Consider the following 27,033-nt stretch of genomic DNA (forward strand, 5'->3'; position numbering starts at 1 on the left):
GACTGATGAGTCGATCTGGTTGGTCTATTGTCAAAGGTGCAGGCTTATTCAGGTGCCTATTCTTGGTTGATGTGGAAGACTTGGTGAGATGAGACTACATAGGCTGCTCAATCGAAAGCCATTCTGTTGGTGAGGACTCGGTTCAAGATGACCGAGTAAGCAGATTGGAATCTTCTTAGTTGTAAGATTCCCCCCTAAGGGCTAGATCATTTGGGTGTCTTCGGGTTGCTGGCGATCCTGCATGACAGGCCAATGCCGAGTTTTGCATCGCTTTTGAGCCAGGTGACATCTCTTTGGGACATAATCATTTCTAAGTCGAGCTATATTGTTGTGTACTAAAATTTCCTCTATCATGATCTCGAATTCCACATTCACCACTTATCCTTTGCGATATATATAAATATACATATATATATATATATATATATATATATATATATATATATATATATATATATATATATATATATATATATATAAATATATATATATATATATATATATATATATAAATATATATATATATATATATAATTGAAAAGATTATCTAAATAATAAGATGATTGCTATATTAATTAACTATTTATCATAATGGTTTTTTCAAACTGCCATCAGCAAATGCAACGTAACAATTCATATTAGTTATTTTGGAGCATGGACGCAAACAAGCATTTTACGATCTTATTTTGAAAAAGGGAAGTCCAAAATCTTTCATTTAAATGAACAAAACAAAATAAAAGCTGGAAACAATATGAAAAATAATATGTGTGAAACAACAATAGCAATAAAAAAAAGCTTGAATATTCGGATGCAGATTAATTAAGAAATCATTAGAAATGGAAAACCAATACGTCAATATTATAAAATATAATAATCATTCAAAATTCCAATGCAGGAATCATTTTGTTCACTGAGCGCTAATAAAGAAACATGTTTGATTTGCTACTAAATAATATCGTCTCTTCCAAAAGATACCTAAAATTGATCATTATGTTCAAGAGTTTATTAGTCCATAAGATTTTTTTTTTTTATCATACATGTGTAATTATATGTCAAGAGAGAACGCAACAAGAGAAAAAAATACAGAAATATAGCCAAAATTACAAGTCTTAAGCTTCAATACTTGTATACGCATGCGCAACTGGTTTTAGCAAATAACAATGATTCATAGGAAAAGATTAACTATTTATTTTATGCACACACACATATATATAAATAGAGGAGACACTAAAATCATAACCAAAATTATAAATCTTGATTCAAATACAATTTAAATACTATATAATATATGTCCAACTGGTTTAAGCACATCATAATAATTCATGTATATATATCTATACACGCAAGCCCAAACACACACAGAGGAAACACGAAAATGACATTCAAAACTACAAATATTGATTCAAATACAACTGAAATACTTAAATATGTTTGTGCAACTGCTTTTGGCAAATAACAATGATTTATAGAAAAGAATTATTATTTGTATCCTATATACGACACACAAAACCGAGAGCCAGAATCACAAATCTTAATTTCAAGACTACTTGAATACTTAAATATGCATGTGCAATTGGTTTCAACAACTGATAAAAATTCATAGTAAAGATTTATTATTCATTATAGATAAAGATGAAGAGAGAGAGAGAGAGAGAGAGAGAGAGAGGATACAAAGGGGAGCTCGCCTGGAGACTCCAAATCTTGATATTAAATACGGCTTAATATTATCGGGGACTCCAAATCTTGATATTAAATACGGCTTAATACAAAGGGGAGCTCAGCTGGAGACTCCAAATCTGGAGACTCCAAAGCTGGAGACTCCAAATCTTGATATTATCGGGGGGTGGCAATTGAAGGGAGAAGTGGAAGTCAGAGTGGCGACATGCAAATCTCGGGCGTCTTGGAGATGGCGACGGCATACGTAGCAAATCTCATGATGAGTAGCCATCCCATGGCAATCATATGTACCGCTGACCCGGTGCTTCGATCACAGAGAAAAAGAGAACACAGTAGAGTTGGACTTCTTTCCCACTGCTCCAAGCGCATGGGAAGAGAGCATGCGTTGTTGGTCTCTTTTGATTCGGTGCAATGCGCTACGACGTCATGGATCTAAATCCTAATCCAGTGATGAATCCATTATCTGGATATCAGTTGCCCATATAACCCTTTGAATGTCTTTATGTACAAATTTTGAGCGTGGTTTATAATGTAGATGGACGAAGGCTTGAATGTGGATTACCTGCGATGCAACTAAACATTCTTGCATCAAGGATTTCGCCTTAAAGAAAACTCTCGAGTCATTCTCAACAAAGTCAATTGAAGTAACAGCTGGTACAAGACATCCTCTTCACCTGCAGATTACCAACTTGAAGACCGAAGGGAAGCGGAGAGTTCAGATTAACTACCTCATGACTGTGTTTTGATCACTACAATATCTCTTCAGAAGCAGTTCATACGCAATTCTGGAATGACATGGGAATCACTATAGAATAGAACCACATTATAGAACCTAAATTAAGTGAAAACTGTAAAGAATTAAATGAAGAAGATAGAAAGATAGAAATTGTAGAAGAAAACTATAAAATGTATGAAATGTAATTGCATAGTTCATTTAGATAGTGAGCTGTTGATAGCTATTTATACATATTCAGCACGGAAGATTTTCCTCAACTGCTCAGAGATTTCCTCAATTGCTTAGAGATTTCCTCAACTGTCTTGAAGAAATCTTATCTGCCATCATGCCCCCAGAAGATTGAGTTTCTATTAAGGATGTCGATTTTGGACCGATGAGATAAAAATAGTTTGCATGTGAGAGACTTTCTAAGTGAGTCTACTAGTTGATTAGCCGTATGTATGTGAGAAACATGGAGTTGATGTCTGACAACCTGATCTCACACGAAGTGGAAGTCGATGGCAATATGTTTCATGTGGGAATGGAACACTGGATTGGACATAAGTAGGTAGCTCCAATATTATCATAATATATTATAGGAATAACTGTGTAGTTGACGTTGAGTTTCTTGAGCAGATTTGTGACCCAATTGAGTTCAACAGCGGCGGTGGTAATAGCACGGTATTCAACTTTAGTTGTAGATCGTGCAATCGTCTTTTGTTTTTTTAGAACTCCAACTAATTGGAGTAGCTCCAAGGAAGACAATGTACCTTGATGTGGATGTTCTATCATCAAAGTTCTCTGCCCAATCAGCATTAGCAAAGGTATGGAGATGGAGTGAAGCATTTTTGCAAAGAAAAATGTCATGATTAAATGTCCCTTTAAGATACCGCAAAATTTATTTGACCATAGACCAATGCGTAGTAGATAGTCGATGCATGAATTGCGATAATTTATTGACAGCAAATGAGATATCTGGACGGGTGAGAGCCAAGTACTGTAATGAGCCAAGGACTTGTCAATATTGAGTCGAATTTGTAGCAGGGCTTCTATCACATAATTTAAGTGATTCACTGGTAGAGAGAGGAGTTGTAACCTCTTTCGCATCCTGCATGTTTGTCTTTGATAATAAATCTTGAATATACTTTCTTTATGATAGGAAGAGACCTAAAGATGTAAATGTTCCTTTCACTCCCAAAAAGTAGCTTAAAGTTCCTAGATCTTTGAGGAAAATCGATCGGCCAAAGTGTTTTAGAAATGCTTGAGTCTTCAAAGGATCATTGCCTATGATAATAATATCATCCACATACACCAAAAGATATATTGTGCTTCCATTATGCTGGCAAATGAATAACGAGGTATCAGACTTGGAATTGATGAAACCAATTAAGGTAAAAAATGAGCCAAGCTCTGTATACCAAGCCCTTGGAGCTTGACGAAGTCCATAAATAGCTTTTTGAAGTTTGCAAACATGTCTCAAATACTAAGGATGAATGAAACTAGGAGGTTGCTGTATAAAGACATCTTCAGTAAGCAACCCCCTGTAAAAAGGCATTGTTAACATTCAATTGTCATATATGCCAACCCTTTGAGATGACCAAACTCAAGATAAAACAGATTGTTGTGGGTTTAACAATGGGACTAAATGTCTCTATGAAGTCGACACCAGGTCGTTGGTGAAACCTTTTGGCGACTAGACGTGCTTTATACCTGGCAATGAATTCGTCTGGGTTCTGCTTAATTCGAAATACCCATTTACACCTGATGATATTTTGTATGTGATGAAAGGGTACTAAGGTCCATGCAGAGTTATGGAGAGCATCGTATTCGTCACACATGGCTTTACGCCAATGAGAAGATTTTTTAGCTTGAGTGATTGTAGTAGGTTCACTAGCCTCAATGGAGGAATTTGTTATAGCATGTAAGTCAAGGACTTAGCGTGGTTTAAAAATACCATATTTGGAGCAGGTTGTCATTGGATGTCTAAGGGCAATGGAAGTGGTAAATTGTGTTGGTGGTATAGTCGAGGGTGAGTCACTGTCATGGACCAGGCCAACCGTCGGCATGTTAATGTCACTAGGTCTAGGAGAATGTAAAGCTAGTGGCAATGTTACCGAGGGTATTACTTTATTAATAGGGAAAACTTATGAGGAAGGGAGTGGAGAAATAGAGGGAGTGAGAAACTGTTGAACTGGAGTAATAGTAGTATGCAGATCTTGAGGGTAAGGACTAGACGGTGTCATGGGAAGTTCGTGTGATGAGATTGGAGGGATACTCCAGTGATGTATGTTTATCGGAGTAGCCTGCATAGTAGGATTATTTTGAAAAAGAAAGACAGACTCCTCAAAAATAATATGACGTGATATAAAGATTTTTTTAGTTTAGGGTTCATAGCATCGAAAAGCATTATGTTTAAAAGAGTAGCCTATAAAAGTGCAAGGCTTAGATCTGGGTCCCATAGGGCTAGGAGGTAGCTTAGCCAGATCGTTGTTGACGTGCTTATTGTACTGGTTGCTCTTACTCTTAGATTTTTGATTGACCTGAGCTGTAATAGATGGTCTGGGCAACCTATCATCATGCTTCAAGTACGTCTCATAGTCGATCAACTTATCATAGAGTTCTTTGAATGATATTGGTGAGTTATGTGCCCAAAATGTTACTGTCAGTTCTTTGTACTCGCCTCCTAGGCCATTCAGGGTATGGATTAGGACTTCTTCATCACTGAGAGAATGACCTATCAAAGCTAAGTCATCAATAATAACTTTGATATTTTGTAGATAATCAACAATAGAACTTCCCTCTTGTTTTGTTTTCATAAGATTGGAGAGAAGTCCGAGAATGCGAGTATGTAAGCGATTTGCCAAAATGGTTTGTAGCTTGCACCATGCTTCTGCAACAGTCGTACATGAGAATATCAATGGGGCAATGGATCCAGCAACTAAGGCTTGAATAGCTTAGAAGATGAGGTGATCTTGACGTAATCATAGTTTGTGGGCTGGATTTGGCACTGGACTGGATTCTCCTGGGATGTTGACCATTTCAGGTGGACACTGGAGAGAGCCATCAACGTAACCTAGGAGATCATAGCAAAATAGAAAATGAGAAACTTGTGCCCGTCAAGATGCGTAGTTGCCACCTTTGGATAATTTGAAAGGAACAAGTGCTATAGCATTAATGGTGATAAGACTTTGAAAAGTACTATAGTTCCGTACAGGGATAATAAATGGAATGACAGAGGTAGATGATAAAGACATTTGAGGATATATATATAAGGGAGTCGTCAGCTGTAGAAGGGTCACTGTATGCAATGTCGAAGAGAGCTGCTGCTTCTTCCAGAGGTACTGGTAGAGCTTGGTGGTTGGGATTTGAGGGCTTTAAGGGTGTTCCCGCTTCTAAGCGTTGAGGTACAGTTGCAAAAGTGTTAGCAGCAGAAGGCTGCACCGATGCTGGAGAAGGCTGCACCAATGCTGGAGAAGGTTGCAGCAATTTCTGCAGTGATGCAGAATGCAGGAGATATTATTGTAGCGAGGCGGGAGAAATCTTTGCAGCTTGCAGCGATGCAGGAGAGATTTCTGCAGCGATGCTGGAGAAATCTGCAAGGTTGGAGATAGTTACAGTAATGCAGTGTTGGAGTATGGTGGCTGGAAGAGCAGCGGAGTTTTCAGCGGAAGACTTCGGTAGGCAAGGGAGCAGCAGCCAGCGGTAGAAACAAAGGCCGTGGCTGTGCTTCCTTTAGGAGCGTTGCCAATGGAAGAAGTGTCGATGTAGTGGGCGTAGCGACAACGACTGCAGCAGTGGCGGCGCCACCGTCATCTCAATCTCTGCTGCTGCGGCGGGTGTGATCTGATACTAGCAGCCGCAAGTGCTGTAGTAGGCTGCAGTGAATGGCTGCGGCTGAGGGGCGGAGACGTCGCTGCGAGAGGGAAGGCGGTGGACTCTGGTCGAGAAGCGGTCGTGGGGGCTGTGGCAGGAGGTGACTGCTTTGTTGCTTTAGATTAATGTTGCCGAGGTGCGAGGTAAAGGAAATGACAGGTCGCGGGCTATGGCGGGAGTTGACTGTTTTGTTGCTTTAGATTAATGTTGTCAAGGTGCACCGAGGTAGAGGAAATGACAGGCGACTACCAGAGGAAATGACAAGCGACTGCCAGTTCAGGTAGGAGAACATAGCGAAACAGGGTAAGCAACGTCGGCGTCGAGCACCTCTGCTGACGAGGGTGTGTGAGGAGTCAAACAGTGAGAAGAGGTCTTGCTTTAGGCAAGTGGCTCTGATACCATCTAAAGAATTAAACAAAGAAGATAGAAAGATAGAAATTATAGAAGAAACTATAAAATATATGAAATGTAATTGCATAGTTCATTTAGATAGTAAACTCTTGATAACTATTTATACACATTCAGGGGAGAAATTTCCTCAACTGCTGAGATTTCCTTAATTGCTTCAAGATTCCTCAACTGCCTCGAGGAAATCTTATCTGCTATAAAAAATGACACAGATGTTTAACCAATTAAGTGGTCTTTTTTTCAACATTATTCAAGTCTCCATCAATCTCATTATAATGCTAAATCGAGAACATTCTTCATTATTTCGAACCATGATGAAAGCGCTTAAAAGACAAGACGGGGTTGGGACTCCTTCTGCAAGAACAGAACCGAAGTCAATTCATCAAGCAGGTGGCGCAGAAAACATGTCGACGACCTTCTTCCACGACGGCCGCGTCGAGATCTCCTCCCACCACCTGGCTACGTTCTTCCTCGACGCAAACATATCGTCCTTCCCGGCGGCACAGATGTAGTGGGCGTTAGGGAGGTGCGCGAGATCGGCGAGCGCGAACTCGTCCCCGGCCAGGAACCTGCTCTCCCCTAGCCGCCGCTCGTAGACGTCCAGCACTTTGGCCAGCTTCGCTTGGTTCAGCTCAATCGCGGCTGGGTCCTGCGGGAGCCCCATCCGGGGGGCGAATGCCAGCTGGAACACCAGCGCCGAACTGGGTGGGTTGAAGCTCTGGCTCTCGGCCTCCAGCCACTGCTCGACCTGCGCCCGCTCAGCCGGCCCGCCGCCGTTGCGCCCGAAGAGGCTCTGGTTGCCCCTGTTGGCGTACTTGTCGCAGATGTAGCGGCAGATCGCCCTCGACTCTTCATGCACAGATCAAAACCCCTTGGCAAAGAACATGAACAAGAGCACATGAACAGTAACTCAAAAGCGGAGGAAACCGGTACCAACCAAACAGAGTGGCGTGCTCGTCCTGGAATGCCGGGACTTGGCCGAACGGCTGTCAGGATGAGACTCATCAGAACAAGAAGAATAAGAAGAGAAGGAGTAGGAGTTCGATGGTGGAGAAGAGGAGAGGGCAGGGACAGGACCTGGAGCTTGAGGTAATCGGGAGACTTGTGCTGGCCTTTGGCCATGTCCACATTGACGAGCTTGAAGTCGACGTCCTTCTCAAGGAGGCAGGCCAGGACTCTAGAGACGGCCGTAGATATGGGAGGGCCGTACACCGTCACGCTTCCCATGCCTTCGTTGCTCCGTCTCCCTCTTCCTGTAAGTATCTGGCTATTTGTCGGCAGAATGAAACGGAGGAGTCAAACAGAGACGTTACAGATCGCAGATGGCTCGACAGCCACACGGTGTTTATCGTGATTTAATGACCGTCGTTTCATCCCCAGTTTAATCTTTTTAAGGAAAGATGTACAGAAAATGAAAGTTGCTGACAGTATTATTTCTCTTAATTATTTTATTAATACTATTATGGTTACTTGTGACAATTAATTTAATTGATAAAAAAATCCAAACTTATTATTCGAAGTTCATTTTTATTATTGAGAATCTCTTGCTATTCACAATCACTTAAAAAATAATAAATAATTATTATATTATTTATAATTTTAATATTATTATAATCTCTTATTTTAATTATTATATTAGTTATCAATACTTATCCCTATTGACTTGCTTATTGCCGATGTCACTCGTCATCTCTTTCGATGTCTTTTTGCTTGTTAGCAACATTGTCGATGCTTGTACGATGATCCCTTGATGCTCGTCACAAGTGTAGTTGAAGGTGACATCACTCGTTGCTAACATTACTCACTATCACTTCATTTGTCACCTTTTCGACAACATACTCTAAGAACGAAGAAGAAGAGGAAAAAGAAAAAGAGAAGAAGATAAAAAAAAAAATCAAGAAAAAGAGAAGGAAGAAAAGAAGAATTAATTTAAGTGTATTTACAAATGAATAATTTAAAATATTCAAAAAATTTAAAATAGGAGTGCAAATAGTAAAAAGGGATTACAAATAGTAATATCCTAAAAATCTTAAGTGATTTCCCTAAAAAAGACCTTTTTTTTTCTCACAAAAGACGACATCCTTTTTGAGTTTTTTTTCCATCAATACCCCCTGATTCAAAAAAATCCAAAAAAACCCCTTGTGAACTCATTCCGCCAAATTTTTTCATCAGTTTTTTCACTAGTTTTGAACTGTCACAGTATTTTCATTTAAATAGCATCTTCAGGGTTTTTATTAAGGTACTGAAAGTATTGTATGTGATATTATATTATACCTCTTTGATTGTCATTATTAGTAGATCATTACTATATTATGTATTCTTTGACTTGTAATTAGTTTAATGTTGTTTCCAACTATTATAAAAACCTATCTGAATGCTAATATGATATATCAAATGATTTATAGTGTTCTAATTTTATATAACTCATTTATTATATTTTAAGTAGATTTTATAGTAATTTTATTTTGATGCCTAAAACACTAAACACTATATCATGCGAGAACAGTACAATTAGCTTTTTGAGAGGTAGTCTTAGTATATTTTTTTAATTAGAGATACTTATTTGAAAAAAAAAAAACCAAAAGGGGATGCCTTTTGGAAATCAAAAAAATTTTGATTGTTGATGGCATTTGAAGGAATATATTTGTTAGCTGTTAAGATGTTATCGAATTTAATAACTTAGAAATTGGATCCAACATTCGGGTATTAGTTTTATTGCCAAGAAAAAAACAATACCTCATGTGTGTCTGTCTCTTGGTTGTAGGTTTCTGCACTCGAAAATATGATCCCTTGTGAGTCGTCTACTATTTTAGACAGATTGAAGCTGGCTTTGCAAATTGGTGCCCCGATGGTTCACACTGAAATGTGTTGGGCGTTTTATCAACCCATAGCTTATCTCCTTTTAATTTAATCTTAATTTATAAAAAGAGGTGTGGTGATTATAAAAAGAGGTAGAAAAAGACAAAAGATAGTTTTTGATAGTCACAGGATTCCAAAGAAAAGAAGAGAACAAGACAGAAAAGGAATAGAAAGAAAGGAAAAAAGACAAGGACAACACAGAGAGACTATTCTCAATCATCTAGTAGTACTTTCATCTCAGGTTAGATTAGATCTATAGTAGATTCTTACAGTGATTTCTTGGGAGAATTAGAGAGGATTTAGATATTGTGCACAGTGACATGATCATTGTATCCCAATTATTCTTTTGTGATTGTTGCTAAGGTTTTAGGCAAGAGATTGTGTTTTGTATATTCATTATTATTATAGTAGATTATCTCTAGTTTGTTTTATCATTTTTACCCTTCACATTGAAGAAGTTTTTCACGTATATTTTGATGTTCAATTTGATTGTGGTTCCATTTAATTCCACTGTATATTATGGCCGGTTAGTATTTGTTCATATACAAAAGTTTATATCTCTTTATATGTCATCAAAATGGACTCTATGAAGGATATTTTATCAAAAAAAAAAAGCATCAAACTCTATCTTAAAGAATTATAATTTTATATCGCAAGATACAAAATATTTCACATGTATTCCGGAAGGGAAACTTTGAATAGCTAATTTTGCCTATGCCAACTCGTTTTCTTATATTTAGTATGAGTCTTGGCCTCGCGAGCTCGATGATATGATTTGTGCCGACGCCGAATGGTTATGTTTATTTTAGATTTCTTCTTTTGCAAAAACATAAAAACTTTGGACTTAGACCTCTCATTGCATGCATGCATGGGTTGGTTGCTTAATTTCTTTTTCATCTTTAAGATATAAATACAAGATATATATATATATATATATATACGGTAATTTTCCTAGAAATGATTTTCTTTTTTATTTTTTTCAAAAAACACTCTTCTTTTATTTTTTTCTTTTCTCAGACAGCGTGTGTCCCTAATTTTAAAAATACACAAAATACCCCACACCAACTCTTCTCCTCGAATTTTTGCTTATTTTTCATCATTTTTTAATTATTATCGTATTTTTATTTGACTTATTTATAGTATTTTGAAGTAAACTTTATAGTGTTTATATTGTAATGATCAAATTATAAAATATCAAAACCACTACAATAGATCAAAAACCTATAAGGGATGAATGAGAAAAGTACAATGGTTCTTTGAGGAGCAATAGATCAAAATAGACAAAATGTAACATTTCAATTTTATGGAATTTATTTTAATTTTTTAGCATCTGAACACTATGAAATTTTATTTATTTTCTTTGATTTATTCTAATTTTGTGAGAATAAGATTCTTCCATGAAATATTTTTTGATATTTGAGCTTTAAATAAGTAGGAAACATATTCTCAAAATTTGATCCAAAAGAAGGAAGATTTTGACCCCCTTGCATTATTTTTTAGATCAATTCAAAAATAGTATAACTAGGTCAAATCCTTGTAAAAAAAATAACATGATATTTTCAAAAAGAAAAAAACCTTTGTATTAGACCCTATGGACAAAAAAATCTAACTTTTTCTATTTTAGAAATTTTATTTGATATTTTTTAAACTTTTTAATATTTGATTACTATGAAAATTTTATCTCTTTTTTTATTTTATTAAAAAATAATGCTTCTATTAAATGTTTTTGACATTTGAGCTTCTAAATAATATAAAAAAATTATCCTGAAAATTTGATCTAAAAACTAAAACCTTGAACCGCTTAAACTGTTTTTGAATTAGCCCTAAAAATAATGTAACTGGATCAACTCCCAGTCATAATAACTTAAATTTTTTGGAAACCTTTCCATTAAACCCAAATGGAAAAAAAAAATATTTTTTATTTATTTTTTATAATTTTCAGCATTTGAACACTATGAAATTTTATCTATTTTCTACAAAGTATTCTAATTTTATCAAAAATATAATGTTTTCATGATTTTTTTTCAAAACATTTGAGCTTCTAAATTGGTATAAAACCAAAAACAAAGGCCTTGAACTATTTATATTTTTTTCGGGCCAATTCAAAAATATTGTAAGTCGATCAAATCCTGATCAAAATAATTTGATGTTTTCAAAAAACCTTTACATTACATCCAGATAGATAAAATTTTAACTTTATTATATTAAAAAACTATTTCATATTTTTCTAAATTTTTCATCATTTGAACACCATGAAATTTTATCCATTTTCTTCAATTTCTTCTAATTTTGTTAAAATATGATGCTTGTATGAAATGTGTTTTTGACATTTGTGCTTCTAACTAGGTAGGAAACCTATTCTAAAAATTTGAAGTTCTTGAACCTCTTACACTATTTTTTAGATCAATTAAAAAAATATAACTTAGTCAAATCCTAGTCAAAACATCATGAGATTTGTGTTAAACCTAGATGAACAAAAATTTAATCATTTTTCATTTTAATAAATATATTTATATTTTTCTAAAATTTTCAGCATCTGAACACTATAAAATTTTGTCTTTTTTCTTTATTTTTTAATTTTTATCAAAATATGATACTTTCATTAAAATTTATTTTTGATATTTGAGCTTCTAAATAGATAGAAAAGCTATTCTGCAAATTTAATTTAAAAACACAAAGGCTTTGAATCACTTACACTATTTTCGAGCCAATTCAAAAAATACTTAGGTGGAAAATAGTGTAAGTGGGTGGTCAAAACAATAATAGGTTTTTAGAAAAATCTTTTTATGGAACCGATATAGATAAAAATTCAACTTTTTCTGTTTTAAACAATTTATTTCATATCTTTATGAAATTTTCAACATTTGAACATTATAAAAATTTATCTTTTTTAATTTCTTCTAATTTTATTAATATGATGCTTTCATAAAATATTTTTTGACATTTGAACTTCTATACAGGTAAAAAAACCTATTCTAAAAGTTTAATCCTAAGAAACTAAGGCCATGAATCACTTACATTATTTTTGAAGCAATTCAAAATAGTATAACCGGGTTAAATCATAATCAAAACAATTAAGAATTTCAAGAAACATTTGTATTGGACCCAAATATACATAAATTTAACCTTTTCTATTTTAGGGAATTTATTTCATTTATTTTTGAATTTTAAGCATCTGAACATTTTAAAATTTTATCTATTTTCTTTAATTTCTTCTACTTATGTCAAAATATGATGCTTCTATGATTTTTTTTTTTTTGACATCTGAGCTTCTAAATAGATAGAAAACTATTTTGAAAATTTGATCTAAGAAACCAATGCATTGAACCACTTCCGATGTTAAACCAGAAAAATAAGTTGAAACCTATAAGAAACATTTGAATTGATTATATTATTTTTCTCTTTTTATACATTTAAATAATATTTTTTAGATAAATTTAATTTTTTAAGAGTCAAAATCAGTAAAATTATTTTAAAAATTAAAAAAATAATAACAATGGTCATATAGAACTTTCAAATTTATTTTCGTGTTTTCTTAAATATTTTAAATATTATATTTATTTTTAGATTTTATTGTTCTTTACATTATAGTTAATAGTTTTTTAAATTTATTATTAATATTTTATAATTTAATATATTTAATATATCAGTTTTAATAATATAAATTAATATATCAGTAAATTATTTAATATAATTTATTTTAAACTGATCCAAGTTTTAAATTGATTGAATTGATTTAATTGTATGAGTTAGTTCAAATGATATAGCTTTTAACGAGAAAAAAAAATTGTTGGAGATTACTTTTTTTTTTCTTTTGACAACTTAAAAAGTTAGGATATTTTATGAGAATTTTTTAAAATTAAAAATTATTTTCAAGAATTTACCCCCTTCTCTCTCTTTGTATATATATAGTATAATGATGAGTACTCTTATTGATGGGATATAAAAAGAAATAAATTTTTGTATATGAACAAATGAAATTACAATCAAATTAAACATCAAGATTTACGTAAAAAATCCCTTCAACATAAAGTGTAAAAACCACATGGCAAACTAGATATAATCTACTATAATAATAATGAATATACAAATCTTAATCTTTTGCTCAAAACCCTAGCAACAATCACAAGAGAATAATTGGGATATAGGGATTACATCACTGTGCACAATATCCAAATTCTCTCAAATAATCACAATAAGAATCTATTGTAGATCTGATTTTATCTAATATGAGAACACTGTCTAGATGATTGAGAACAATCTCTCTACGTTCTCTACGTTGTCCTTGTCTTCTTCCTTTTCCTTCTATTGTTTTTCTGCCCTTTTCTCATCTTTGTTGAATCAAGATGCTACTGCAATTTTCTCTCTTGTTGCTATAATTTTTTCTCCCTCATATTTTCATAGCCACCATACCCGTTATTAGATCTAGGGTTAACTTAAAAGGGGAGTGGGCTATGGGCTGTTAAAGCTCAGTATGGGTTGAACCTATGGGTTGTCAGCCCAACAACCTCCTCTTTTAGCCCATAAGGGAGGTTGTCTCATGATTCCTCAATGTAAACCATGTCGACCAGTTGTTAATATATCTCCTACCTTTCTTTTGGTAAGGTCTTTATCAACATATCTGCTTCGTTGTTATCTATGTGAATTTTTTGAAGGTGCAACTGCTTCTCTTCAAATACATTTCAAATCCAGTGGTATCTGATATATATATGCTTTGACTTGGAATGAAAAGTTATGTTCTTACACAAATAGATGACACTTTGTCTGTCACAATTCACCACATAGTTTTTCTATTTCAGCCCTAATTCTTGTAAAAATTCGTTTATCCATAATATTTCTTTGTAAACCTTTGTAGCAGTAATATATTCTGCCTCTGTGGTGGAGAGAGCAATACACCTTTGTAATATAGATTGCCATGACATAGCTTCCCCTGCAAAAGTAAGTACAAAACCTGATGTGGACTTCCTCGTATCCATATCTCTTGCCATATCTGCATCTGTGTAACCTGTCAACACAGGTGGTCCACCTCCAAAGCTTAAACAAACTTTAGAACTCCCTCCAAGATATCTAAAGATCCACTTCATTGCTGCCCAGTGCTCTTTGCTTGAATTTGCAAGAAATCTACTAGTAACACCCACTGCATATGCGATGTCCGATCTCTACATACCATTGCATATATTAAACTTTCAACTAGTGAAACATAAGGAACATTTTGTATTTTCTCCTTCTCCTCATCACTTGATAGACTTTGTTCTGAGCACAACTTGAAGTGATTTGTAAGAGGAGAACCAATTGGCTTTACATTGCTCATACTAAACCTTTCTAATACATTCTTGATGTATTTCTCCTGTGACAACCAATCTTCTTATTTTTTCTATCACGAGAAATCTGCATGCCTAGTATTTGCTTTGCTGGCCCCATGTCATTCATTGTAAAAGATACACTCAGTTCTTTCTTCAACCTGTCAATTGTAGATATACATTTCCCAAGAATAAGCATATCATCAACATAAAGTAAGAGAATAATAAAATTTTCACTAAACCATTTGATGTACACACAATGATCTAAATCCATTCTTTTGTATCTATTTTCTGTCATAAATGAATCAAACTTTCTATACCACTGTCTTGGAGCTTGTTTCAGCCCATACAAGCTCTTCCTCAACTTGCAAACAAAGTTTTCTTTACTTTTGACTTTGAAGCCTTCTGATTGCTCCATATAAATTTTCTCCTCCAAATCACCATAAAGGAAAGTTGTCTTCACATCTAATTGCTCAATCTCCAAGTCCTAACTAGCAACAATACAAGAGCAACACGAATAGAAGATATTTTAACAACAGGAGAAAAAATCTCTTCAAAGTCAATACCTTTCTTTTGACCAAAGCTTTTTACAACCAATCTAGCTTTGTACTTTGGTTAAAAATAATATTTTTGAGTCTTCAACTTGAAAACTCATTTGTTCTTCAAGGCCTTCATTCTCTTTGGTAGTTGCACCAAATCATAAGTGTAGTTCTTTTGAAGAGCATCCATCTCTTCCTACATAGCAACTAATCACTTCTTTTTCTGCTCACTTTTAATTGCTTCTTGGTAACTCTTTAGTTCACCTACATCAGTAAGTATCACATACTCATCTATAGAGTATCTTTTGAAAGATTGACGTTATTTAGAAGATCTTCTCAATTGAGGTTCTACGAAAAGTTGCTCCCTAACTTCTTCTTGCTCAACATGTCCTGCAAGTATATCAACATCGGGCTCTACACCATCTTTCTGCACATCTTCCCCATTACTCTGATATATCGGAAGAGTAACTGGGTCACAATCTGTTAATCCTTCTGCAGAAGTCTTGGCTGGTGCCTTCTTCTTCAAATCCTCAAAGGTTTGATTCTCAAAGAAGACCGTATCTCTACTTCTAAACACATTTTGCTTTTCTGGATCCTAAAGCCTGTAACCAAACAAATCATGTGAGGAGCCAAGAAAAATATATTCGTTAGTCTTACCATCCAACTTGGACCTCTCATTGTCTAGAATATATGCAAATGCACGACAACCAAATACTCATAAATGCCTATAAGAAACATCTTTCCCTGATCATATATGCTCTGCAATATCACCATGTTGGGTTGTAAATGGTGATAAGTTGATCACATCAACTATAGTCCTTAAAGTCTTATCCCAAAATTTTTTGGGTAGCTTGGCTTGTGAAAGCATATATCTGATCTTTTACATAATGGTATGGTTCTACCTCTCTACAATTGCATTATACTAAGGTGTCTCAGAAACTGTTATCTTATGTTGGATGCCAGACTTGCAATAATCATTAAATAATCCTATGTACCCATTATCATTATCGGATCTTATTGAATCTCGAATTTTGATGATGAAGTCAATTGTCATTTGTTTATCTAATCTATATGTTGAGAAAAGTATACAGGATTAACTACGATAGTAGTAAGACATGCAGCAGGTATTATGCCGGAGTCAAGATCAAGATCACATTGGGAGTTCGAGAGTTCGTCAGAAGTTTGGACGTTCGTCGGAAGTTCTGCAGGAACCAGCCGAGAAGTCCAAGAGCTTACCATAGAAGCTCGTCGGAACTTGCCAAGAAGATCGTCGTAAAGTCCAGGTAATTACCGAGAGTCCACTGGAGCATCGCCGAGAGTTCATCGGATGTTCACCAGAAGTACGTCGGAAGCTCGTCGTAAGAAGCGATTGACGCACCGGAACACGAATTGTAGTAATGATGTCTTAATTATCATAGTTAGAGTATATATTAAGTTAGGATTGGGAGATAATCCTCCTAACTTAATTAAGGGCCAATTGGGCCCTTAACAGACCCAAATTGGGCCGAATAGAATAGTTCATTTGGCCCTTGAATTCCTGGCCGACGGTGGCATCGCTTGGGAGACGGTCTCCCAGGAATTCTGGGGGGTGGTATCGCACTTGTCAGGAGATAGTTGTTGGGAAATCATAGGGGGCGACATCATATGCGCAGCGGAAGAACAAGAAAATAAAAATCCCCGATTCCCAAAAAGATGTTCATCGTCGTGCGAAGATTGGTGCGCAAAATCGGCAAAAAACACAAAACTGCGTATAAAGATTGTGTTACCTAGGGAGATCGTATATCCCTGTTTCCTTGCAGATCCTTAGGAGAGGGTGAAGGAGGTCAAGCGTCCTCCTCTCTAGTGGTGATCCACACAGCAGGGTTGCGACGACGCTCCTCAAAACTCCAGGCCTACTCTGAGGGGGAGAGGGAGAGGAGAATAGGAAGGGCAAGCAAAGACTCTAGCCTATGAGGCTGTGAATCCCTCCTATTTATAGAGATCCCGTGTCAAAACCCTAATGGGTCCTTTCCCTAGTGGGTATTGGATCTGCATCCAATAAGACAAGGGCTCCGTCGGATATCTCATATCCGAACCTCTACTCATCGCAATGCCTACCATATGTGTGTGACCCTCTAGGCCCAATATCGAGCTGGCCGTGAGTCATACCTGTCAGAACTCCTTCTAACTCAGTGAATTATTATCTCTATAATAATTCACTCGACTCATCGACTACGGAAGTACTAGGCCATTACGCCGTAGTCCCCAAACGATACAGGGGAATCCAATCCATTGGACCTGTCTGTCCTCAGTTACCATGTACCTATAGTCCCTCATCCATCTAATATCCCAGAGACCGTATATCGAGCATGGTGCTGTCAGACCCATACGGTTTCTACTCGAGTCTCGCTCTAATCGGATTCTCCCGGAGAACTCTTTCTCTCTCAACCCGAATGACCCTGGCCAGGGATTTGTCTGAGCAAGAACACATGGGATATTCCTCTCATGATACCGAGAGTGGATGATCCTCTATCGACACTCAATAGCCCTCGTAAGGTCGACTACCACTCCCAATGACCAGCTGTACTAGATCTGGGAACAGCCAAACCTATAAGTCTGGTATCAAAGAGTGGAGCACTCATACAGGACATCCTTGGTGTCTCAAGTCTAAGAACCAGATACACCACTAGGACTACGGAATCGTTGTCTGACAATAAGGCATCATCAACCATCCAGCATTCCGTAAGCGGATCAATCAGTGAACTCATTCTCCAATGAGCACCTGTACTGTATCCCTAGTGTCCCTACACGAGCAGCTATGAGACCAGCTGCATCCATCATATGGACAGGTATACAGCACACCAGTCTATCCGGTTATCACGATGTCCCTCTCGAGTAACCTATGACCGGGATTATTTAGGATATGTGTTTAAAGGTGAATCGATCTCATTATCGTGATCTCATCACGATCCGATTCCCATTGCACAAATCCAAGGACATCACAATATATATGCATTTATGCAATAGTTATAAAGTGATATACGCCAAAATATAATAAGCAAAAAGATTCTGTATCAAGTCACACGTGCCATCACTCACGTGATTAGCTTGCTGGGCACTTATGACTAGCAATCTCCCACTTGACCTAAAGCCAATCACCTATGTGTCTGATCCCCATCAGACCCCTGTGACGCTCAAAGACAATCTGAGACAATGGCTTTGTTAGTGGATCTGCAATGTTATCTTCGGATGGAACTCTTTCCACTGCTACATCTCCTCGGGTTACGATCTTTCTTATAAGCTGGAACCTCCTCAGAACACTTCTGATAAGACCCGGGTTCCCTTATTTGAGTAATCACCCCATAGTTGTCGCAATATAAGGAAGTCGACTTGTCGCTATCTGTATCGACTCCCAAATCTGTGATGAACTTCTTCACCCAGACTCCCTCCTTTGCTGCATCCGATGCAGTAATGTACTCCGCCTCTGTGGTCGAGTCAGAAGTGGTATCTTGCTTGGAACTCTTCCAGCACACTGCTCCTCCATTCAAGGTGTACACATACCCTGAATTCGACTTGCTATCATCGACATCAGACTGAAAACTTGAGTCAGTGTAGCCTTCAAACTTAAGGCTATTACCTCCATATACTAGTAAAAGATCCTTAGTCCTTCTCAAGTACTTAAGGATACACTTTACTGCTTTCCAGTGCTCCAAGCCTGGATCCGCCTGATACCTGCTCATGACACTCAGAGCATGCGCTATATCAGGCCTAGTACATAGCATGGCATACATGATAGACCCTATTGCTGAGGCATAAGGTATCATATTCATGTTTGCCCTTTGGAATTTTCCATGCCAAACCTTTTGACAATGGTTTCTATGTACCTGGACTGGGACAAGCCAAGCATCCTCTTGGATCTATCTCTATAGATTCTAATCCCCAAGATATAGGATGCTTCCCCTAAGTCCTTTATGGAGAAGTGTCTAGATAACCAAGTCTTTACTGTGGATAGCATTCCTACGTCATTCCCAATGATGAGGATGTCATCCATATATAACACCAAAAAGGTGATAGCGCTCCCACTTACCTTTCTGTATACACAAGGCTCATCTTCGTTCTTAACGAAGTCATAAGATCTGATTGCCTCATCAAATCTTATGTTCCAACTTCGGGAAGCTTGCTTTAGTCCATAAATGGATCTAAGCAACCTACACACCTTATCTGGGCAGTTCTTGGACACGAATCCCTCAGGTTGCATCATATACACCTCCTCCTCGAGGTTCCCGTTGAGGAATGCGATTTTCACATCCATCTGCCAGATCTCATAATCATAGTGTGCTGCAATAGCCAATAGAATTCTGATGGATTTTAGCATTGCTACGGGTGAGAAGGTTTCGTCGTAGTCAACACCTTGCCTTTGACGATACCCTTTAGCCACTAGCCTTGCTTTATAGGTCTCTACCTTTCCATCTACTTCGATCTTTTTCTTAAAGATCCACTTGCAACCGATGGGTACAATACCTTCGGGTGCATCAACTAGGTTCCAAACTTTATTGGAGTACATAGAATCCATCTCAGAATTCATGGCTTCTTGCCACTTCCCGGAGTCTATACTCATAATAGCCTCCTTGTAGGTCTGAGGATCAATATCCTCAACATCCTCTCCTCTAATATGTCCAACATATCTCTCAGGAGGATGAGATACTCTATCAGACCTGCGTAAAATTGAAAATTGTGTATTAGGTACCTGAACAGACTCGGGCTGTAGAGTGGTGCTTGAGCTTGGTTCTCCAACCTCGCTCAATTCTATCATTCTCCCACTGTCTCCGTCAAGAATGTGTTCCTTCTCAAGGAACACTGCTCTCTTAGCTACAAAGACCTTTTGGTCCTCGAGATGATAGAAGTAATACCCACAAGTTTCCTTGGGGTATCCCACAAATTTACATCGCCCTGTCCTTGGTTCTAACTTATCGGGGTTGTGTCTTTTAACATGGGCAGAGCAGCCCCAAATCTTAACTACTTTAAGATCAGGCTTCTTCCCTTTCCATATCTCATATGGTGTAGACACCACCGACTTAGTTGGAACTCTGTTCAGAAGGTAAGCTGCGGTTTCTAGGGCATATCCCCAGAATGAGATGGGTAGGTCAGCGAAACTCATCATGGACCGTACCATATCTAATAATGTACGATTTCTCCTTTCAGAGACACCATTGAGCTGAGGTGTATAAGGAGGTGTCCATTGGGATAATATCCCATGGTCCTTGAGGAAGTGAGTAAACTCTGTACTTAAGTACTCACCTCCTCGATCTAATCGAAGAGTTTTGATACTCTTTCCAGTCTGGTTCTCCACCTCATTCTTATACTCTCTGAATTTCTCAAAGGCCTCGGACTTGTACTTCATTAAGTACACATATCCATACCTTGAGAAATCATCAGTAAATGTAATGAAGTAGGAGTAACCTCCAATGGCATGAGTTGACATGGGTCCACATACATCACTATGTATGAGTTCCAACAACTCAGTGGCTCTCTCTCCAGTTCCACTAAATGGAGAGTTGGTCAGTTTTCCACGAATGCAAGGCTCACAAGTTGCATATGACACATAGTCGAATGGATCTAGATATCCATCATTTAGCAACTTTTGAATCCTTCTTTCATGGATGTGACCTAGCCTACAATGCCACAGGTATGCTCTGTTCAACTCATCTCGTTTCCTTTTGGACACATTTATATTCATGATATGTGGAGTGGTGTCTAACATAAATAAACCATTATGCAATGTTCCTTTCGTGATGATCTTATCATCTAATAATATCGAACAACCATTGTTCTCAAAAACAAATTTATATCCACTAACTGTTAAACATGAAATGGAGATAATGTTTTTGATAATAGAAGGAACAAAATAACATGCATATAATGCAATAAAAGCTCCACTAGGCAGATGTAGGGCGACCTCGCCAACAGCTAATACAGCAACTTTTGCTCCATTACCCATCTTGAGGTCCATCTCGCCTCTCTCTAGTCTCCTAGGCCTTGCCAGAACCTGCAACGAATTGCATATATGATAAGCACTACCGGTATCTAATACCCATGTGTTATCATAAGAGTCTGACAAATGGAGACTGATCATGAATGTACCTGAAGCTTCATCAAGCTTTTGTTTCGCCCTTTCTGCAAGGTACTCTTTGCAATTTCTCTTCCAGTGCCCATCTTTACCACAGTGGAAGCACTGGCCTTTGTCCTTTGTTGGGTCTTTCTTAGCAACCTTTGCTTTACCTTGTTTGCCCTTGCCCTTTCCCTTCTTAAGGGACCTTTCTGCTTTCCTTTTCTTTCTGGTCTCACCAGTGTAGAGAACTGGCTTCTCTTTCTTAATAGTACTCTCTGCCTCCCTCAACATATTGAGGAGCTCTGGGAGAGTCACCTCAAGCTTGTTCATATTAAAATTCATTATGAACTGTGAAAAGGAATCTGGTAGGGACTGAAGCACAATGTCCACACACAAGTTATCCTCTAGGACCATTCCTAGACCTGTGAGTTTCTCTATCCACTCAATCATCTTTAGGACATGGTTCTGAACCGGTGTCCCCTCAGTCATCCTAGCGCGGAAAAGGCTCTTGGATATCTCATATCGTTGAGTCCTTCCCTGTTCCTCAAACAATTTACGGACATGTAGGAGAATGGATCTGGCATCCATCTTTTCATGTTGTCTCTGTAACTCTGGAGTCATAGAGCCCAACATATAGCACTGAGCAAGAGTGGAGTCATCAATGTACTTCACGTAGCGAGCGATCTCATCCTCGCTTGCCCCTTCTTCGGGCGTAGGCATCACTGTATCAAGGACGTACACGATTTTCTCCGCTGTGAGAACAATTCTCAAGTTACGGAGCCAATCCGTATAATTTGGACCAGTGAGGCGGTTGACATCAAGTATGCCACGTAAGGGATTTGAAAGCGACATTTTCTGAAAATAAAGATGTAGCAAAAATGAATAACATGCAGATTTTGCAAGAAATAAACTATCAAGATATGGACTTCTATCTTAATATGCTCCCACTATTTTACTAACAAGTCACGCGACACCCTCAGCACGTGAAACGAAAGTCTCCGGCAGACTTCTAGTGGGGATCAGGATCCAATCAGCGTCTTAGTGTAACCTCGAGGGACTCGACCAATCACACTAAGCCTAAAAGGTAGACAACTCTTGCCGATCACAACTCCTTGTGATTCCCGTCCTGTTCGGCCTCCGAATCACCATGGCCTCGAGGGACTCGACCAACCATGATGCTCGGTTAAGTCAACACCTTCGTTACAAGATGAGTCTGATTTGATGATATACCCTCGAGGGACTCGACCAAGCATATCATGCCCTCAGGTCACCGGTGACATCTCTATGTCGTAAGCAAGATAGCGAATCGCGATATAGGTGAGTCTCGAGGGACTCGACCAACTCAACCTACACCGGGATTCGGTTCCTACTCATAACGATGGAAGGCCACGTGGATCAATCTAATTGCCTCACGTTTACCGACTTAATTTTATCGAGAGATGTTTCTATGATTTGGTCTCCTAATATGACATGTCACACATATACATATTTAATATATATCTACATCGCATGCAAATATATATACATATCTAGTATGTGTATAAGCAATCACACCAGATGATCATGGACCACAACCTAATATGATTAGGCCCGAGCCAGTAGGCCTAATCACTCACATCAAGATCTATGTGTGCAACGGTGCATCTCCATGCCTTGTGATCGTCCATCTCGTCCTCGTCGGTTCCGTCGACATCTTGATGCATCTCCATGCATCACGATCGTCCGTCTCGTGGGTCCCGCTATGGCATCCACGCTCCCGCTGCGCCTCCTCATGTGATTACAACTTAATCATAGGCACGCAGGCCCGACAATAAACGAGAAATATAATGGAGGTTCGCAGACCTCAATAATAATAATCACAAGTACACACATCACACGGTCCATGATCATCCGTCCACACATCATACATCACATGTATAAATAATCATCATCATGTAGGACTACTAGATAATAATAAAAATAATAATCAACTAAACCTTTTAATTAATTAATATTTTCTGAAATCAGGGATATATAGGGAATTTCTTAATTCCTAAGGGTATTTTCGTAATTTGGACAAAAGACAGAAACTGGAATTTCTCAAATTCCGAGGGGGCAAAACTGTCTTTTTGCCCAGAAAACCCTAATGCCCTTCTCCCCCTTGCTGCTGCGCCGCCGCCGCCGCCACCCTGCTGGTGGCGGCCTGTGCGGCGAGGGCGAGGGCACTGCCCTCGCCTGCAGGTGGCACGCCCGCTGGGGTCGCTGCCGCTGCAGGTGGGCGCCACCGCGGGCGCCGCCGCCTTCGCGGGCGGTTCTGCCCGCGAGTCAGCGCCCGCAGGTGGTGCTGTCTCGCTGGCGGCCACCCCTGCGGGGATTTTGCCCGTGGGAGCAGCGGCCACAGGCGCCGCTGCCCTGCGGTGCCTCAGCCCGCGCTGCTGCCCCGCGGCGCCTCTGCCCGCGGGCTCAGTGGCCGCAGGCGCTTCTACCGAGCGGGCTGCCAGCCCCGCCGGCCGCAAGCCTGCTGCAAGCAGACCGCCGGCCGGCTGCTGCAGGCACAGCGCTTGCGCATGCGCCGGCGCTGTGCTGCCTGGCTGCGGCTGCGGCTGGCTGCAGGCATGCAGATCGAGGGCAGCAACTGTTGCTGCCCTTCCTCGCTTTTGCGTCAACGATTTTGACGTCAAAATTCCTCCTAAACACAATACACGCAGTTCAAAACCAATCATTCGCACGAACAACCTGGCTCTGATACCACTGTTGGGAAATCATAGGGTGCGACATCATATGCGCAGCGGAAGAACAAGAAAACAAAAATCCCCGATTCCCAAAAAGATGTTCATCGTCGTGCGAAGATTGGTGCGCAAAATCCGCAAAAAACACAAAACTGCGTATAAAGATTGTGTTACCTAGGGAGATCGTATATCCCTGTTTCCTTGCAGATCCTTAGGAGAGGGTGAAGGAGGTCAAGCGTCCTCCTCTCTAGCGGTGATCCACACAGCAGGGTTGCGACGACGCTCCTCAAAACTCCAGGCCTACTCTGAGGGGGAGAGGGAGAGGAGAATAGGAAGGGCAAGCAAAGACTCTAGCCTATGAGGCTGTGAATCCCTCCTATTTATAGAGATCCCGTGTCAAAACCCTAATGGGTCCTTTCCCTAGTGGGTATTGGATCTGCATCCAATAAGACAAGGGCTCCGTCGGATATCTCATATCCGAACCTCTACTCATCGCAATGCCTACCATATGTGTGTGACCCTCTAAGCCCAATATCGAGCTGGCCGTGAGTCATACCTGTCAGAACTCCTTCTAACTCAGTGAATTATTATCTCTGTAATAATTCACTCGACTCATCGACTACGGAAGTACTAGGCCACTACGCCGTAGTCCCCAGACGATACAGGGGAATCCAATCCATTGGACCTGTCTGTCCTCAGTTACCATGTACCTATAGTCCCTCATCCATCTAATATCCCAGAGACCGTATATCGAGCATGGTGCTGTCAGACCCATACGGTTTCTACTCGAGTCTCGCTCTAATCGGATTCTCCCGGAGAACTCTTTCTCTCTCAACCCGAATGACCCTGGCCAGGGATTTGTCTGAGCAAGAACACATGGGATATTCCTCTCATGATACCGAGAGTGGATGATCCTCTATCGACACTCAATAGCCCTCATAAGGTCGACTACCACTCCCAATGACCAGCTGTACTAGATCTGGGAACAGCCAAACCTATAAGTCTGGTATCAAAGAGTGGAGCACTCATACAGGACATCCTTGGTGTCTCAAGTCTAAGAACCAGATACACCACTAGGACTACGGAATCGTTGTCTGACAATAAGGCATCATCAACCATCCAGCATTCCGTAAGCGGATCAATCAGTGAACTCATTCTCCAATGAGCACCTGTACTGTATCCCTAGTGTCCCTACACGAGCAGCTATGAGACCAGCTGCATCCATCATATAGACGGGTATACAGCACACCAGTCTATCCGGTTATCACGATGTCCCTCTCGAGTAACCTATGACCGGGATTATTTAGGATATGTGTTTAAAGGTGAATCGATCTCATTATCGTGATCTCATCACGATCCGATTCCCATTGCACAAATCCAAGGACATCACAATATATATGCATTTATGCAATAGTTATAAAGTGATATACGCCAAAATATAATAAGCAAAAAGATTCTGTATCAAGTCACACGTGCCATCACTCACGTGATTGGCTTGCTGGGCACTTATGACTAGCAATAGTACCATCGGCAGTTATTACTGCCAACGGTAATACCGTCCCTGTCAGGCGGTGGTACCGCTTGAGCTCGGTCTTCTAGCACCGGTAGTACCGCTCAGACTGAGCGGTAGTACCTCATAGTGTCAGATGATAGGCGGTAGTACTGCCCAGTAATAGTGGTGATATTGTTAGGACCCCGAAAATAAGGAAATGGATACTTTTAGGCTCCATTTTTGAACTCATTGGGGCCTATAAAAATCCCACCCTTTCCTGCATGATAAGGTAACGAAAACTTGACATTATCTTGAGTCTTTGAGGCCTTAAAGCATTGTAAAAGCTAGAGTTCTCCTCCTTCTAAGTATTGAGATCATTCAAGAGAGGAGTGAAACCTGTAAGGGTTGTCTCCTAAACCCAACAAAAGGAGAAAAGTTGTAAAAGGGTGGTTGGCCTTCGCCTATTGAAGGAAGACCTCTAGTAGACGCCGGTGACATCGTCGGAGGAGGAAGCTGATAGTGGATGTAGGTCACATTGACCGAACCACTCTAAAATCTCGATTTCCATTTACTTTGAGCAACTTTCCTTTATAGCAAACTGCCTCTCCTCCTTATTGTGCCTTAACTACGTCTACATACGCTTTGTCGTTCACATTTTCCGAGATCGGCTTTAATCGTACGAAGACCTTACAAAACCGACGCTTTTCATTTGTGCACTTTACTTTGCTACAATTCACCTTAGTCTTCTCTTGCTCTTTCATGAAAGGTTTCAAGTTCAAAGTTCTTCCGAAAAGGATTGAGTTGAAACCATTCTTGTTGAATCGGCTTTAATCGAAATAAGTTTTCTGAAATCGTAAAAAGTTTTCCGCTGCACTAATTCACCCCCCCCCCCCCCCCCCCCTTAGTGCGCTCTTGATCCTAACAATTGGTATCAGAGTAAGGTTCACTCTCAATTGGATTAAAACCCAAGAGAGATGACATTTGCTGGAAACCAAGAGGGTCACTCAATTACATATCCGCCCATGTTTAATGGGACAGATTACACCTATTAGAAGACTAGAATGAGAATCTTCCTAATTTCTATAGATTTTGAGCTTTGGAATATTGTAGAAATTAGATTTCAAAAGTCTTCTCTTCTAATGATCAATTGGAATGAATTGGAGAATAAGACTTTCGCTTTAAATACAAAGGCTATGAATGCTTTGTTTTGTGCTCTAGATAAAAATAAGTTCAATCGAGTTTCGATTTGTAAAATGACTTTTGATATTTGGCACACACTCGAAGTGACTCACAAAGGCACTAGTAGAGTGAAAGAGTCAAAAATCAACCTTTTAGTATATTCTTATGAATTATTTTGAATGAAATCGAGTGAGA

At 38.8% G+C, this 27,033-nt stretch overlaps 1 protein-coding gene across 1 annotated transcript; it reads right to left on the reverse strand.

Moving 5' to 3' along the window:
* Positions 1-6,888: 6,888 nt before the first annotated feature.
* On the reverse strand, positions 6,889-8,005 carry LOC135674999 (glutathione S-transferase PARB-like). The gene is made up of 3 exons (XM_065185264.1): positions 7,751-8,005; positions 7,611-7,659; positions 6,889-7,522 (listed from the first exon to the last, which is right to left on the reverse strand). Exons 1-3 carry the CDS (start codon positions 7,898-7,900, stop codon positions 7,056-7,058), a joined length of 666 nt encoding a protein of 221 aa, XP_065041336.1. The 5' UTR covers positions 7,901-8,005; the 3' UTR covers positions 6,889-7,055.
* Positions 8,006-27,033: the final 19,028 nt, after the last annotated feature.

Source organism: Musa acuminata, chromosome BXJ1-5, assembly GCF_036884655.1.
Source record: "Musa acuminata AAA Group cultivar baxijiao chromosome BXJ1-5, Cavendish_Baxijiao_AAA, whole genome shotgun sequence".
NCBI lineage: Eukaryota > Viridiplantae > Streptophyta > Magnoliopsida > Zingiberales > Musaceae > Musa > Musa acuminata.

What these genes read in the sequence shown, in the direction of transcription:
- LOC135674999 (XM_065185264.1), bottom strand. Translation starts at nt 7,900, where the DNA reads ATGGGAAGCGTGACGGTGTACGGCCCTCCCATATCTACGGCCGTCTCT. An exon ending in CCGATTACCTCAAGCTCCAG is followed by an intron (nt 7,660 to 7,750) that starts GTCCTGTCCCTG and finishes TCATCCTGACAG; the next exon opens with CCGTTCGGCCAAGTCCCGGC. An exon ending in CGAGCACGCCACTCTGTTTG is followed by an intron (nt 7,523 to 7,610) that starts GTTGGTACCGGT and finishes CTGTGCATGAAG; the next exon opens with AGTCGAGGGCGATCTGCCGC.